The sequence below is a fragment of the Aethalodelphis obliquidens genome, unplaced genomic scaffold (genome assembly GCF_003676395.1).
Source record: "Aethalodelphis obliquidens isolate GAN/ISIS:26980383/991018 unplaced genomic scaffold, ASM367639v1 scaffold18, whole genome shotgun sequence".
Taxonomy (NCBI): Eukaryota; Metazoa; Chordata; class Mammalia; order Artiodactyla; family Delphinidae; genus Aethalodelphis; species Aethalodelphis obliquidens.
Genome location: NW_020837962.1, coordinates 14611988 through 14626683, shown reverse-complemented (window position 1 = coordinate 14626683; position 14696 = coordinate 14611988). Strand labels below are relative to the sequence as shown.

The following is a 14696-nucleotide window of genomic DNA, read 5'->3' as shown; positions in this document are numbered from 1 at the left end:
AGAAAACCATAATTCAAAAAGAATCATGTACCACAATGTTCACTGCAGCACTATTTACAGTAGCCAGGATATGGAAGCAACCTAAATGTCCACTGACAGATAAATGGATAAAGAAGATGTGGCACAGATATACAATAGTTACTCAGCCATAAGAAAAAATGAAACTGAGTTATTTGTAGTGAGGTAGACGGACCTAGAGTCTGTCATACAGAGTGAAGTAAGTCAGAAAGAGAAAAACAAATACCGTATGCTAACACATATATATGGAATCCAAAAAAAAAAAAAGGTTCTGATGAACCTAGAGGCAGGACAGGAATAAAGACGCAGACGTAGAGAATGGACTTGAGGACACGGGGAGTGGGAACGGGAAGCTGGGATGAAGTGAGAGAGTAGCACTGACATATATACACTCTCAAATGTAAAATAGATAGCTAGCAGGAAGCAGCTGCATAGCACAGGGAGATCAGCTCAGTGCTTTGTGACCACCTAGAGGGGTGGGAGGGAGACGCAAGAGGGAGGGGATATGGGGATATATGTATACATATAGCTGATTTACTTTGTTATAGAGCTGAAACTTACATAACATTGTAAAGCAATAATACTCCAATAAAGATGTGAAAAAAAAAAGATGTGATACACACACATACACAATTGGATATTATTCAGCTATAAAAAAGAATGAAATCTTGCCATCTGTGACAACATGTATGGACCTAGAGGGTATTATGCTAAGGGTATTATGTGAAATAAGTCAGAGAAAGACAAATACTGTATGATTTCAGTTATGTGGAAGCCGAAAAAAGAAACAAATGAAGAAACATAACAGAACAGCAACAGTCACAGATACAGAGAACAAACAGGTGCTTGCAAGAGGGGAGGAGAGTGGGGAGAGGGTAGAAATAGGTGAGGGAAATTAAGAAGTACAAACTTCCAGTTGCAAAATAAATAAGTCACAGGTATAAAATGTATAATGTAGGAAAAACAGTCAATAATTATGTAGTATCTTTGTATGGTAACGTATGGTAACTAGACGTACCATGGTGATCATTTTGAAACATATGGAAATACTGAATCACTGTGTTGTGTAACAGAAACAAATGTAGGTTGTAGATCAATTATACTTCAAAAACAAACTCATAGAAAAAGACATCAGATTTTCCAGAGGTGGGGGGATAAACGTCCCATTATAAGATAAATAAGTACTAGGGATGTACTGTACAACGTGATAAATATAATTAACACTGCTGAATGTTATACAGGAAAGCTGTCGAGAGTAAATCCTAAGAGGTCTTATCACAGGAAAAAAATTTTTTATTTATTTTATTTATTTAATTTTATATCTATATGAGATGATGGATGTTCATTAAACTTTCTGGTCATCATTTCATGATGTATGTAAGTCAAATCATTATGCTGTACACCTTAAACTCATACAAGTGCTGTATGTCAATTACATATCAATACACCTGGATGAAAACAATATATAGATGGTATCATATGATAAAAAAAAGAAAGAGTGTTTCAGATTGCCTTTACAGGTCATGGGATCTAGCTACAAGTCAATAGCATTGCTTTATTTTTAGTGCACTTATTTTTACAGTTTCATTCTATTTATATAAGTGATATAGGTTTTCCACTTACCATGGTGGTGTGAAGTTTCTTTTTTTTCAGTGACTTGATTTAAATAAGTAAACGATAATTCAAGTGATACACTAATATGGCCAAAACCCACTAGTTTAATGGTTAAATTACAAGAAGCTGGAGAGTAATTAATGTCTTTCAGTAGAAGTATTGAAAAGAAAAAGAGCCTCAGCTGATGCCTCTCAGAACACGCTCTAGAAATGAACAAATGAAACTGAACACCTGCTGCTAAAATACGCCAACTTCCTTAAAACAGGCAATTTAAATCCAACTTCTTCCAGAAGACAATCCACCAGGCAGAACAGCACTGAAAGATCATGAAAACGTTCCAAGATCTAATTTTATCAGTTTTTTTCCCTTCCTTGTCCCTTATAAATGGGGTGTATTAAGTTCCATAAATAGAGCTAAATCATTAAACTAAGACATTTCCTTTCAAGAAAAAGAACCAGTTATGCTGTCAATTCTTTTCTTAGTTCTATTTTTCAATTCTATTTTTCCCTCACAGCAGCCTGCAGAAGGTCACCCCTCCATGATTCCTCAGCAACTTTGGCAGAGCTGTGACTTTTCAGCACCCGAGAAAACGGGCTGCAAGGAGTTCCGAGTGAGGACAAGCACAAACTCCCTGCTCTGACCTTTATCGTGTCCACACCGACCCAATTATGCAAGATTTATGAATCTCACACAGGACTTCAGAAGGCAACTAACAATCAGAATTTCAAACACTACTTCCCTAGTGGTCCAGTGGTTAAAACTCCATGCTCCCAATGCAGGGGGCCCGGGTTCAATCCCTGGTCAGGGAACTAGATCCCACATACCACAACTAAGAGTCCGCATGCCGCAACTAAGATCCAGCACAGCCAAATAAATAAATACATTTTTTTTTTTAAAGAAAGAATCTCAAACAATCCGCCAATGCAACTGCAAACTTGCTAACCTCTAACAGCAATAAAAATCTTGCTAGATGCACATGGACCCTTAGTTAAAACATCTGGTGTGTATGTCTGTGCCCCGGCACCCCTAAGTCTGATGAACCAAGGAGGGGTCACAGAAAAGCACTCAGCAGCAAATTCAAAGCATCATGATGAAAAGAGTATCAAAGGAATAAACCATATGCGTGTTAATGTGCCCAGACTTGGCCAAGCACTGTGAATACCAAACAGTATACAATGATTTCTACCTCCCACAGTTAATAAACACAAATACTAATAATCAACCAAGAGCAACTTAAATGAGTGCAGTCAATAACTGCCATCATTTCTCGTCTTCTGACCTCCTACAAGGCACTGATTTTAAAGGACATAATATTCCTCTATCCTCAAATTAGTCACCTATCCAACTATTAAACTGCCTCATTTAATCAAAGTCTCTATTTTTTTAACATTCTAACAATCTGTTCAACTGTCTTCCTGCTCAGTAGAAACCAACAGTTTCCTCCGAAAGTAGGATAGGAAGTATGGAAACCTACCCTTGTCATTATGTAAACTTCTACTTCGATTTTTAACTTAAAGTAACAACATTTTCTGGATTAAAAAATTCTCAGTAACTGCCACAAGTAATTACTCTAATTCTCTAAAGGCCAGCATTAGGCTGTCTCAAGTCTCATATACTTTATTCTTTACATCTTCATTCAAGTATAAGATTTTTTAAAAATCACATTACCTATTCCCAAGCAAAAAAGTCCAATGTTTCTCAATGAAAGCGCAGATGTCTTCTTTCCACCGGAAATAGCCCTGACGCCCACTACCTTCCAGGGACAAGTTGTACATCGCCAGCATGACCACCTGAAACAGAAGCAGAATAGGCTGGGAGAAAGGCACAGACAGGGATGGTAAACTTCAGGGGGGAACGTGTGTTGTTTTATACTCTGAGTATGAATAGAGGGGGGAAAAGGAAGGATAATATCTTGGAATATTCTCAGGATAGAATTCTACTTCCTTTTTTGCTTTCCATAGATGAGCATCACTGTTCCCCTTAATCACGTGCACTTGTTCCTCCCATGTTACATGTGCAAGGCTGCTGTGTGGCTGAACTGGTGAAGAGTAACTACTGCCCTAAGCAGCCCCCATCCCAGTCCCCCTCCACCACTCAAAGGCAGCGCTAAACACCGTGTTAACCAATGGCATCAGGAGGCCACAGGGCCTGCTCCAGCCGGCATTTCTGATGGACAGTGCTGACCTTTACTAAATATTCCAAGCATCACCCCTGCACACATACTTTTCTAAGCTCTTTAGAGGGCAGAAACAATAGACTCTCAGAATTTCAGAGCTGAAGTTAACGTGAGGTACCATCCACTCTGGGTTTAGCCTTTCTCAGCTGTGGAAACTGTTCCTGAGATGAAATCAGAATAGACAAGGGGCAGGGACCTGAAAGGCCTGGCTGCCTGGCCCATCCTCAGAGAGGAGGACACCCCCAGCTCCACATCTAATCCAACTTTGTATTTAACAGATAATGAATTCACAGCCCCAAATGGGAAAGTACTTTGCAGAAATATGAATAACACAGTCTCACTGTAAAAGACTTCACTAAAAGAGAAAAGAGCAAAGAAGGAAGTAAAAATCATTTTAAATCCACCATCAAGAAATAATCCTTCTTAACATTTTCAGTGATTACCCTATTAGACATTTCTCTTCGCATCTAAACGCAATTTTGTAATCATAAATGGATAAGAAACTACATATGCTATTCAAAACCATGTTTTCAACCTAATAAAAGTAATGATTAATTTTGGGCCAGCACAATTGAAAAGGGGGCAGAACCTACGAAGAGAATCCTTCCATAACTCTTCTTTCCATGAGGAGTAGCCCAAGGCTGTACAGGGTCTAACAGACTGCAGTTCACGTTCCCCGACATCGATGTTCACAGCCCCAAATCCCGATGGCCCAACAGGGAGACCTACAACCACACCCTCAAAGGGGCCTGGTGATTCTGATGCTCCTACCAAGTCTCAACTTCCCCCATCCTTAAACTTGTAAAATTTGCAGACAGTCTGCCAATTAACCCCATGAACAGACTTTTCAAATCATTCCACTCATTTTTGCATCAGGTCTGCATCAGCCAACAAACCTCTCCCTTTAAAGTTACTGTTCACAGGGAGTCGTTGTTTAATAGACACAGGATTTCACTTTGGGGAGATGAGCACTTTCTGGAGATGATGGTGGTGATGGTTGCAAAACAATGTGAATGTGCTTAATGCCACTGAACTGTATGCTTAAAGACGGTGGAAAGGGTAAGCTTTGTTATGTATATATACATTTTTATAAATTTATTAATTTCTTTTTGGCCGCGTTGTGTCTTTGTTGCTGTGCACAGGCTTCCTCTAGTTGCCACAAGTGGGAGCTACTCTTCGCTGAGGTGCGTGGGCTTCTCATTGTGGTGGCTTCTCTTGCTGAAGAGCACGGGCTCTAGTAGTTGTAGCACATGGGCTCAGTAGTAGTGGCTCGCGGGCTCTAGAGCGCAGGCTCAGTAGTTGTGATAGGCTTAGCTGCTCCGCAGCATGTGGGATCTTCCCAGACCAGGGCTCAAATCCATGTCCCCTGCATTGGCAGGCGGATTCTTAACCACTGCGCCACCAGGGAAGCCCTGTTACATATATTTTACTACAATTTAAGAACGCTTTTGCTCAAGAAATACCTTAAGAAAAGGATGGAATGAGCTCTTCTGCCCACTCAGACTCCTAGAGTAACTTGGAAACATGTATTCACTGTTAATCTCTGTGGTACAGACACAAGTGTGTTATTTCATTTCCAGTACTTTTTTTTTGGAAACATTTCATGACTTCAGAAAGTTAAAATTCACATACTTACTTGCAAATAACTTTTCCTATTATCACCATATTTACTGAGCAAACTAAAAATCCAATCATGAAGGACATGGTTTTCCCCCTTCTGGAATTTGTAATCTTAAAGAACGAATCCCAGTTGCGTTTCTGCTCTTACACCACCAGCCCAAGCTCATAGTAACAGGCTGGCCCTGGGAACCAGCACAGCTCCAAGGCCTTGCTCAGGCTGGCACAGCCCAGCGGGCACCTCCCAAGTATCTGCTGAAGAGCATGTAGAAAGATAATGAGCGTGTCTAGGACAAGAACGTAAAAACTACCCTACTTGATAGCTTCCCTACTTTTCAGACTGTTGTTCACACATCACCGAGGAGGAGGACACAGAAAGTGTGTGGAAGGGGCCTTTTAGTCACCCCATTACTGTTGGCATTTTATAATATAAACAAGTATTTCTACTTCTTATTTTGATAAATCAACAAAGTTTAAGATTTAAAACAAAGAAAACCCACATTCCAATTGGAATATGACATCAATAGAGTCTATTCCAGACCAACGGATCCTCTTTTAGCTCTTGCGTGAGAGAGACAGAGGGAGAGGGGGAGGGAGAGAGAGGGAGAGAGAGGGAGAAACAGAGAGAGAGAGAGGGAGAGAGAGAGAGAAAGAGAGAGAGGGAGAGAGGGGGAGAGAGAGAGAGGGAGAGGGAGAGAGGGAGAGAGGGAGAGACAGGGAGAAAGGGAGGGGGAGAGAGAGAGAAAGGAAAAGAGATGCAACTAGAAACAATGGGCAGTAGTTTTCCAAGAACCAGGTATGTCTGGTCCCAGTTTTCACTTCATTATCCCAGGGTATTTATTATCCATATGTCTTTTGGAAGTGAAAAAATAATTTTCAAGAAATGTTAGTCTGATTAAATAAGCAAATTGAGGGCTTCCCTGGTGGCGCAGTGGTTGAGAGTCCGCCTGCCAATGCAGGGGACACGGGTTCGTGCCCTGGTCCGGGAAGATCCCACATGCCGCGGAGCGGCTGGGCCTGTGAGCCATGGCCGCTGAGCCTGCGCGTCCGGAGCCTGTGCTCCGCAACGGGAGAGGCCACAGCAGCGAAAGGCTCGCGTACCGCCAAAAAAAAAAAAAGCAAATTGAGCCAATACTGCCAATATATTGAGCAATATAATCAAAAGCCACTTTTTCTTTTAAAAAGAATCTCCACAGAAAACTCATAGTCTTGAAAGTAACAAATTACATACATCTGCTCTTCTTCCATTTTACAATTTTATGAGAAGCTACCTGCAGGCCAAATGCAAATCTGCCTACGTGTGCACACATGCAGAATAATCTACTAATATTAATCTGACCTTGCCTAGACACAGTATCCCATGCACACTTTTTAAAAAATCCCAGTTAGAATACTCATGAGACTGTATCCTCAATACAAACTTCCGTTCATTTTCTACTTACATATTTTCAGGCAAGTCCAAAAAGGCTCCCTAAGATCACCACTGACAGATTTCAACAGATGTCCTAATAAAGCACTGATAATTAACACTATAGCCTCTGGCTGCGAACACAGCTACAATTTACAAGGAACACCCTAAGTGCCTTGGAGGGTACAACCTAAAATCTTTCTCATTACCCTGTTTATTTCCTTCACAGCAAAAAGTGCTAGGGGTAATTAACTTGTTTATTTGTCTGCCTATCATCTAAAATAAATGTCTACTGCCTGGGGCTAGGGTCTTGGCTGTCTCACTCACCACAAAGAAGAAACAGCTAGAAGGATCAGCTGGTCTCCAAGAGATTCTACTCTCCAGGCCTAGAACAGTGCCTGGTTCGTCATGTGCACTCAATATTTGTCGAATGAATAAACATAAAAACTGAGTGAGTGATGTCTAATACATTTTTAGAACTTAAAGACTGCATATAACATTGGTGCCTTGTTATAAACATATTAATATAAAAACAAAACCCAAAAAATTAATACAACCTGGAGATCAGTTAAAAGATACTGTTCGGGCTATAGTTGGCTGGGATTACAGTGACCATCTTTACTTTTTTTTTTAATTTAAGTACAGTTGCTCTACAATATACAACTAGTTGCTAGTTTCAGGTGTGCAGCATGTTGATTCAGCATCTTTATATTTTTTAGAATGTTTTTTTCTAAAAATAGCTGCTAAAAAAATGTGAACCTCTTCGATTAAAATCAGAGTTTGGTATTATGTATAAATGAAACCGTGGGTGGGATTTTCAGAATCTCAAACCCAATTCACTAAGTTGGCAGTATTTTTACTAAGAACTCCTTTCTCCACACATTCAGTATGATTTTCATTGTGAAATAAAGTGACCCTCAAAACAACTCAGAAGCTCATATGTAGGTTCCTCATTCCCTACTTATTCCAATAAATTTCGCAGGGGCGGGGCGGGGACCAACCCCATGAATTCTAGAGAAAGAGCTTTAACTCACTTGCTGCCATGTCAGCTTCAGCCGCTCATACTGCTCCTTGCCATCTTCAGAGCAATCAGAACAAGTAAACCTAAAAAAATTATCACCCTTAAGGTAACTGAGCTGTTCCCTCAGCTGACCTAGGAGGAAAACAAAAAGGCACATCACAGGTGGATCTAGAACAGAGGTAACCCAAAGTTTTCATCAATCTACCAGCCATTTCCCAAATTTCCCAGGCTGTGTTTTTCCTTTTCTTTCAGCCAGCCTGTGAGGGCAGGATGGGGATGGAGAAGGGAATAGAGAAGGTTTTTATTCTTCTAACATCAAGTGCATGCCCACGAAGATCGCTCTGTGGTCCCCGGACTTTCAGAAGAGACACTGTTAAGGCAGGTAGGATTGTTCTCACTGGCTGTTCCAACTGTTAACATTCCCGACCCCTACAGGAGGTCTCCTCACACATTCTTCCAAGGAAACATCTGAGCTCCCACTGTGCCACTGGGCTAGGAACCAGGAACACAACACCTGAGACAGACGCGGTGCTGGCTCTCAGAGGCTTACTGATGTGGTGAGGGCTACAGAGGGGAGAGTAATCACAGCAGCACAGAGGCTCTCCACCTGGACTGTGCATCAGAACCACCCAGGAAGTTTTGTGTTTTAAATATGCCCAGGTCAGGGGCTTCCCTGGTGGCGCAGTGGTTGAGAGTCCGCCTGCCGATGCAGGGGACACGGGTTCGTGCCCTGGTCCGGGAGGATCCCATATGCCGCGGAGTGGCTGGGCCCGTGATTCATGGCCGCTGAGCCTGCACATCAGGAGCCTGTGCTCCGCAACGAGAGAGGCCACAACAGTGAGAGGCCTGCGTACCGCAATAAAACATTTTTAAAAATTAAAAAAAAAAAAAAAAATATGCCCAGGTCTATCGCCCGCAAAATAAATCAACCTCTGGAAGCAGAGCATTTTCTGAAGTTCCCCAGCTGATGCTGATGCTCTGGGAGACATGGAAACCCTGGAGAGGGATGTGATGGGTGCTGTGGGGCAACGTGAGAGCACATAAAAGAGGTGCCCACCCACATGAGGAAGACAGCAGCGCTAGAAAAAGTGGGGTGGACGGGGGGCCTGAAGGATGGCTAGAATTGGCACGTGAAGAGGTGTTTGTGTGTGGGGCGGGGAGTATAGAGGCTGTAGAGACATGTGTTCCACAGAGGAAATTTACATGCACAAAGTCCTAGGGATAAGAAAGAACTGCTTGGGCTTCCCTCGTGATGCAGCGGTTAAGAATCCGCCTGTCAACGCAGGGGACACGGGTTCGAGCACTGGTCTGGGAAGATTCCACATGCCGTGGAGCAACTAAGCCCGTGCGCCGCAACTACTGATCCTGCGCTCTAGAGCCCATGCTCCGCAACAAGAGAAGCCACCACAATGAGAAGCTCTCGCACTGCAATGAAGAGTAGATCCCACTCACCACAACTAGAGAAAACCAGTGTGCAGCAACAAAGACCCAACGCAGCCAAAAATAAATAAATAAAATAAATTTATAAAAAAAAGAACGAACTGCTTGTGGAGAAGGAAAAGCTCACCCTAACTGCAAAGCTCTGTTTCCATGTGGGGATAGGAGGGCACGAAGGAGAAAGGCTGGGGCAGTTAGCAGGGGCCCCAGGAGGCAGAGCATTTACAGCACAGGCTGTGAGGATGGGGGAAAGCCACCCAGGCTTTCAGGCAGAACCCTGAATCTATAAGCAGAGACAGCTGGAAAGCAAAAACTAGTTAACTTATAATAAATTTTAGGTTTGCTTTCTGTGAAAATGGTGTTAATTTATTAATAATAACTATGAATCCATCTTAAAAACACCTCCACATACCAGAAAATGACCCAGTTCACAACAATATATGTACATATACACATACGTAAATTTCTCTGACCTAGTTACAAATTCTATTACACAGAGTATTCCTCTAGTACATACGTCTTTACTACTCTCCACGTAATGGAAACATCCTGTTTTGGTTAAGAGGCCTGATGACTGGCAAAGCACCTTATTGCGTGTATATACGGCCAGCAGATCAAGGAGGCCAGCAAGGAGAAAACACGAATGGCCCTAGAAAAAGGCATAATACATATTTAATCTCCTAATTCCGACCTTATATCAACATACTATAGCAGTTGTTTTCCATGTAAGTTAGACACTACCAGAGTTATGTTTATGAGTCTGAAGTTTAGCTCTACACTGGGCCTAGAATTTGGCCCCAAAACCACAATAATGTGACCCTGATAGAAAAATGTGGCTAATTCTTTAAGTAACACAGAATTTCCAATTTTCTAATTTTTATTTGGGTTACAAGTGAGAATGTTAATTTAACAACGTGATAGAGGTTGGCAGTAATATATATTAGTACAAATGTGTTTACGTTTTATATAAATTTGCAGTTAATCAACTACACTAATAATAAATATAGGAGTTATCTTTTTATTTGGGTCTCTTTCACATTCATGTTTCTCTCACAGGTTAGAAACACAAACCTTCCTGCAGGAATTGACAAAGGAAAGGAAAGGAGAAGCGCTTACTGGCTGGGATCCACTTCTGGCACTTGTCGCAGAAGTAGGACAGCTGCTCCTCCATCCACGACACGTCCCCTTCATCACTGTTTAGGGAGTCCCCGCTCTGGTCGTGAGACAAGTCCACAGACGCCTGGTCCTCTGACTCGACGATCAGCAGAGTCTCCCCCTCCACCTCCCCCTCCTCCAGCCCCTCCGAGGTGGACGTTCTTGTGGCTTCATCGTCGTGCCGACTGATCAAACTGCTCAGATGGATGTTACTCTCCATCCCTCCCGGCTTGCAGGTTCAGTGCTCTTGGGAACAATCCCAGTTTCTGGACACTAAGCTTGAAGGGGCTCCTTGCTGACCACACAAACACACTCTCAGAAGAGCGTCTGCCTGACTCTACTCAGACACAAGGGGCACTTAAAGCAATTATTTAGAATATACGATCCATCGTCCTTTTTCTGATCAAGTTTAAAAGGACGGTGACCACAAAAAGGCTGAAGATCGCACTAAGCTGTTCTCCATCAACACTCACACACACTTAACGCTGTCTGTTCCATCAATATCTCACACGCATTTCAAGTCACGTTTTTTGAGATCCTTTTGCCAACACCATCTTCTCTCTTTCTGCTTCAAGTTGCTCAGTCAGAAGAATCTGTTCTCCCAAAAGACGAATATTTTCTTTTTTCCGATTTTGCCTCTCAATGTCTCTGATCACTCCGTCACGAAGCCTCTAAAAATGTTAAGAAACAGATTTTAGTGAAACTCAGAACAGGTGGTTCCCTTCCTTGTGTCATTCAAGTCCTAAAATCAGTGTTACCAAAATACACTTAAAACTCTTAGATTCCAAGTACTCAATTTCTATTTTAACTTTCTGTGTAGATGTAAATGTAATAAACCATCAAATTAACTTGGTAGCGTGATAGTATTATTACAGACCTCTTATCATACTTTAAGAAATTTTGCATCATTTAATATAAAAATGGGAAATAACAATTAAAAAAGAAAAACTGCCACTATGCTGAATTTTAAAAGTTTAGTTAATATATGGTGCTTTAAAAACTTGATGAGGGACTTCCCTGGCGGTCCAGTGGTTAGGACTCCGCACTTCCACTTCAAGGGGCATGGACACTATCCCTGGTCAAGGAACTAATAAGATCCTGCAAGCAACGGCTCAGCCAAAAAAAAGAAAAAACAAGTTGATGAGAGTTACTTGAGTAACTGTGAACTACATTCCTGTTAGCAATTGTCCTAATTGAATAATAAACACCCAAGAAAGAAAATTACTAAAATTTGAACAAACTGTAAGGATGCAAGAAAGTAAAGAACTCGGCTTCTTCTATTATGTACAGAGAAAAGGTAAAAATTACAATTACATAATGGGGAGAGAAGGGGAAAAAGAACGCTACCAGCAGAGGAAAACATAACGGCCCATTGATGGTCGTTACTTTGATAAACACTAAAGACATGTAGAAAATTCCAGAATATGGACCTGGCATCTAAGATGAGACTTTCTAAAGCATCAATCCAGTCATTACTAATAACTTACACTTTACAGGTCATAAAATACTCTAATAACTTAACAGTGGCCTTGTGAGGCAGAATAATGGGGGCAGGGCCTGGGTAGGGTTTTTTTAATCACTATTATGTCTATTTTAACAACTCACCAAGTACCTACTTGCTGGCCCTCCTCCAGGCCTAGGGCTCCAGTCCCCATTACAGGGGAAGCTGGGTAATTTAAGAGTCCTGGGACTGATAACACAACTGAAAACCAACTGTCCTGAACCCTGTGCCCCTGGCAAGATCTCCATGCAGAATCGGAGGCTCTCATTCCACTCCTCCCTCCCCAGCTCATCCTCTCCTGTGCTTCTTCTATCAGGACACACCTACACATGCCACCCAAGCCCCAAAGCCCACACCGTCCACACCTGCTCTGAGGTCCTCCCCTCCTTTCTCAGGGACTTTAGCACTCGGCTTGGGATCTTGCTCTCCATCCAGCATTCGCTAGTTTCCTCCAGGTTTCAAAGTCTGTGCCTACTGCCTCGCACATCCCTCCTGCAACTTCCACTTGACTACCTTACTAAGCACCGAGACCTCTTCACCATCACAACTCTAACACCTAGAACGCGGCTCCTCCTGTAGTACTCACTGCTGGTTTTGTTGGGCTCCTGTGATGATCAAGGCTGATGTACGTAAAGTGCTTAGAACAGCGCCTGGTATGTGGCAGTCAGTCAGGAAACAATGGGGGACAACAGTCATCGTTTTAGTTCTTGCTTCCTTGAACCTTCCAACACACCCACTGTGTCAAACATTTGTCCTCCTCTTTCCCGCTGCTAGAAAGTAACCCCGCAATGAATAATTGGACATAAAACACACACAGGTTATTCCGGTCAATCTCAACCTCTAACTTCCAAATACATAAACCTTACACTTGTCCCATTCTGACAGTGGTTCTCAACCCTGCTGCATGTTAGAATCCCTGGGTCGCTTTTAAAGCGTACCTAAGGGGGATCCGCATCCCCAAGAGATTCTGATTCAATAGGTCAGGAGCAGGGCCCAGGCTGCTGCCTGGTAAAAACTTCCAGGAACAATCGCACGTGTAGCTGGAGGTCAGAACCAAGCTTTCACCCAGCCGTACTCCACACTCGGAAAATCCCTGCTCGCTGACCTCAGAGCTACATCTGACATAGCATCTTCTACCCTATCTCAAATTTTCTCCAGCCACCAGCTTTTCCTTCTTAGAGAAGAAAATCTCCCGCTTCTGTTCCAAAAGCTAACCCCTTAGAACGACTACATTAATCCCAATCTCTAATCTCTTCCGCGCCCTGTCACCATTAATCATTTCATTCCCTCCCCTAAAATCTTGTATCATCACAGGCTTCCTCTCCTCTGACTTCCAGAGTGTGAACACGGGACAAAGGCCTCACCTGCTGCATCTCTGCACCCCGAGCACCCGGCGCGGTCCCACGCAGACAAGCCTGTTTACAGTGACTTACCCAGCGGCCTGCGTCCACCCCGGGCCAACCGGGCTCCACCGCCTCCACCGCACCCCTCCCCCCCACACACACACCCCGGCTGCCCCCGCTCGCGCTCGGCCTTCGCCCCCGGAGCAGCTGCGCGTATTCATCTCTGTTTCCCGACGCGCCCGGGGCGGAGCGTGGCGCACGGGGGCCCAGCAGTAACGTCAGCCGATGGGAAAAGGAAGAAAATAAGACTGAGAGACACAGCAAGACTGACAAGCCCCTGAGCGGTCAAATCAAGGATGTTTCCCCACATAAAACCACCGGGAAGAGAAAAATTGGAGGCCGCTATCTCTATCGTCCCCAGAATCTAGTTTCCATAGCAAACTGTTCCTTAAGAAAGAAAAACTCACCCCCCATACAAGTATATCTCCCAATTCCCGAAAGCGAGAGACGGGGGAAGCCTCACCAGCGCTTCGACACCCGCGGGGCGGGGGCGGGGCCGGCCCAGAGCACCGGGGACCACCGCCCCCACTTCCCGGATGCCCCAGGGAGCGGTCTCCCCGCCTCGGGAAAGGCGGGAGGAGAGAAAGGAAAGGCGAGGAGGAAGCGGCGCCACGCGGAGCCGGACCCCAGGCCCCAGGCCTCCGCCGCCGCGCGGGCCCGAAGGCGCGGGCACGTGACATCTACCTGCTGGTCCTGCCGCTGCTTCATATGCACGCCCGCCACGGTGGCCGCCGTCAGCACCACCGAGAGGCCCAGCACCACCTTCGAGCTCCCCGACATTCCAGCGCCGGCCGCCGCGGCCTCCGCTCCCCGTACCCCAGGCCCAGGGCCGCCGCCGAGCGCGCGCCGTTGCCGGGGCGGGCCAGGCTCGACCCCTCGAGCGCAGAGCCCCAGCTGCCGCCAGGCGCGAGCAGTCGAGAGCCGAGCGCCGAGCAACACCCAGGTTCCGCGGAAGGCGCGGCTTCCGGTAGGGCCTAGGAATCGCAGGCATCCCCTCCCTGCCCTGCGGGCGGGCGGGTAATAACACTTCCAAGAGCCCCGGCCCAGAGCTGTCCCCAGCACCACCCAAGGCGGGGTTCCAGGCCTGAGCCCTCTCAGTTCATCACCCGCCTCCTGCGGCGGGAGAGTCCGGGGGGCGGGATGCCGGACCCGGTACCTTGCGGACCCTTGACCGCGCGCGTCCCTTCGGAGCGCGGGGCTGCCTCGCTCAATGCCAGCCTCACCAAAGGCAGCCCTCGTTGCCCCTTCGGTGGGGAGATGTCAGGAGATGGAGTTTTTCTCGTTAGATGCTGTAGACACGGTCACCTGCTTTCACCTTGACGCTGTGGGGTGGCGGGTCAGGTCTG

The 14696-nt window shown here is 44.8% G+C and overlaps 2 protein-coding genes across 6 annotated transcripts in view; both read right to left on the bottom strand.

Moving 5' to 3' along the window:
- The window catches only part of KAT14 (lysine acetyltransferase 14), a 41020-nt gene extending 29921 nt beyond the window's left edge, over positions 1 to 11099 (bottom strand). For 3 of the 5 annotated variants that reach the window (XM_027118245.1, XM_027118246.1, XM_027118249.1), the window contains exons 1-3: positions 10408 to 10704; positions 7868 to 7986; positions 3301 to 3422 (exon numbers count right to left, since the gene is read on the bottom strand). In XM_027118245.1, coding sequence (XP_026974046.1) covers positions 3301 to 3422; positions 7868 to 7986; positions 10408 to 10666 — 500 coding nt within the window. In that variant the 5' untranslated portion in view covers positions 10667 to 10704. Of the gene's footprint in view, positions 1 to 3300; positions 3423 to 5271; positions 5352 to 7867; positions 7987 to 10407 lie in introns of those variants that run through there. The other 2 variants (XM_027118248.1, XM_027118250.1) reach the window with 2 other exon arrangements.
- PET117 (PET117 cytochrome c oxidase chaperone) lies at positions 10822 to 14156 on the bottom strand. The gene is made up of 2 exons (XM_027118297.1): positions 14035 to 14156; positions 10822 to 11117 (listed from the first exon to the last, which is right to left on the bottom strand). Exons 1-2 carry the CDS (start codon positions 14128 to 14130, stop codon positions 10968 to 10970), a joined length of 246 nt encoding a protein of 81 aa, XP_026974098.1. The 5' UTR covers positions 14131 to 14156; the 3' UTR covers positions 10822 to 10967.
- Positions 14157 to 14696: the final 540 nt, after the last annotated feature.

Excerpts from the sequence above, each read along its gene's own strand:
- PET117 (XM_027118297.1), bottom strand. The coding sequence starts at position 14,130 with ATGTCGGGGAGCTCGAAGGTGGTGCTGGGCCTCTCGGTGGTGCTGACG. Across the intron at positions 11,118-14,034 it reads AGCAGCGGCAGGACCAGCAG|AGGCTTCGTGACGGAGTGAT; the intron begins GTAGATGTCACG and ends TAACATTTTTAG.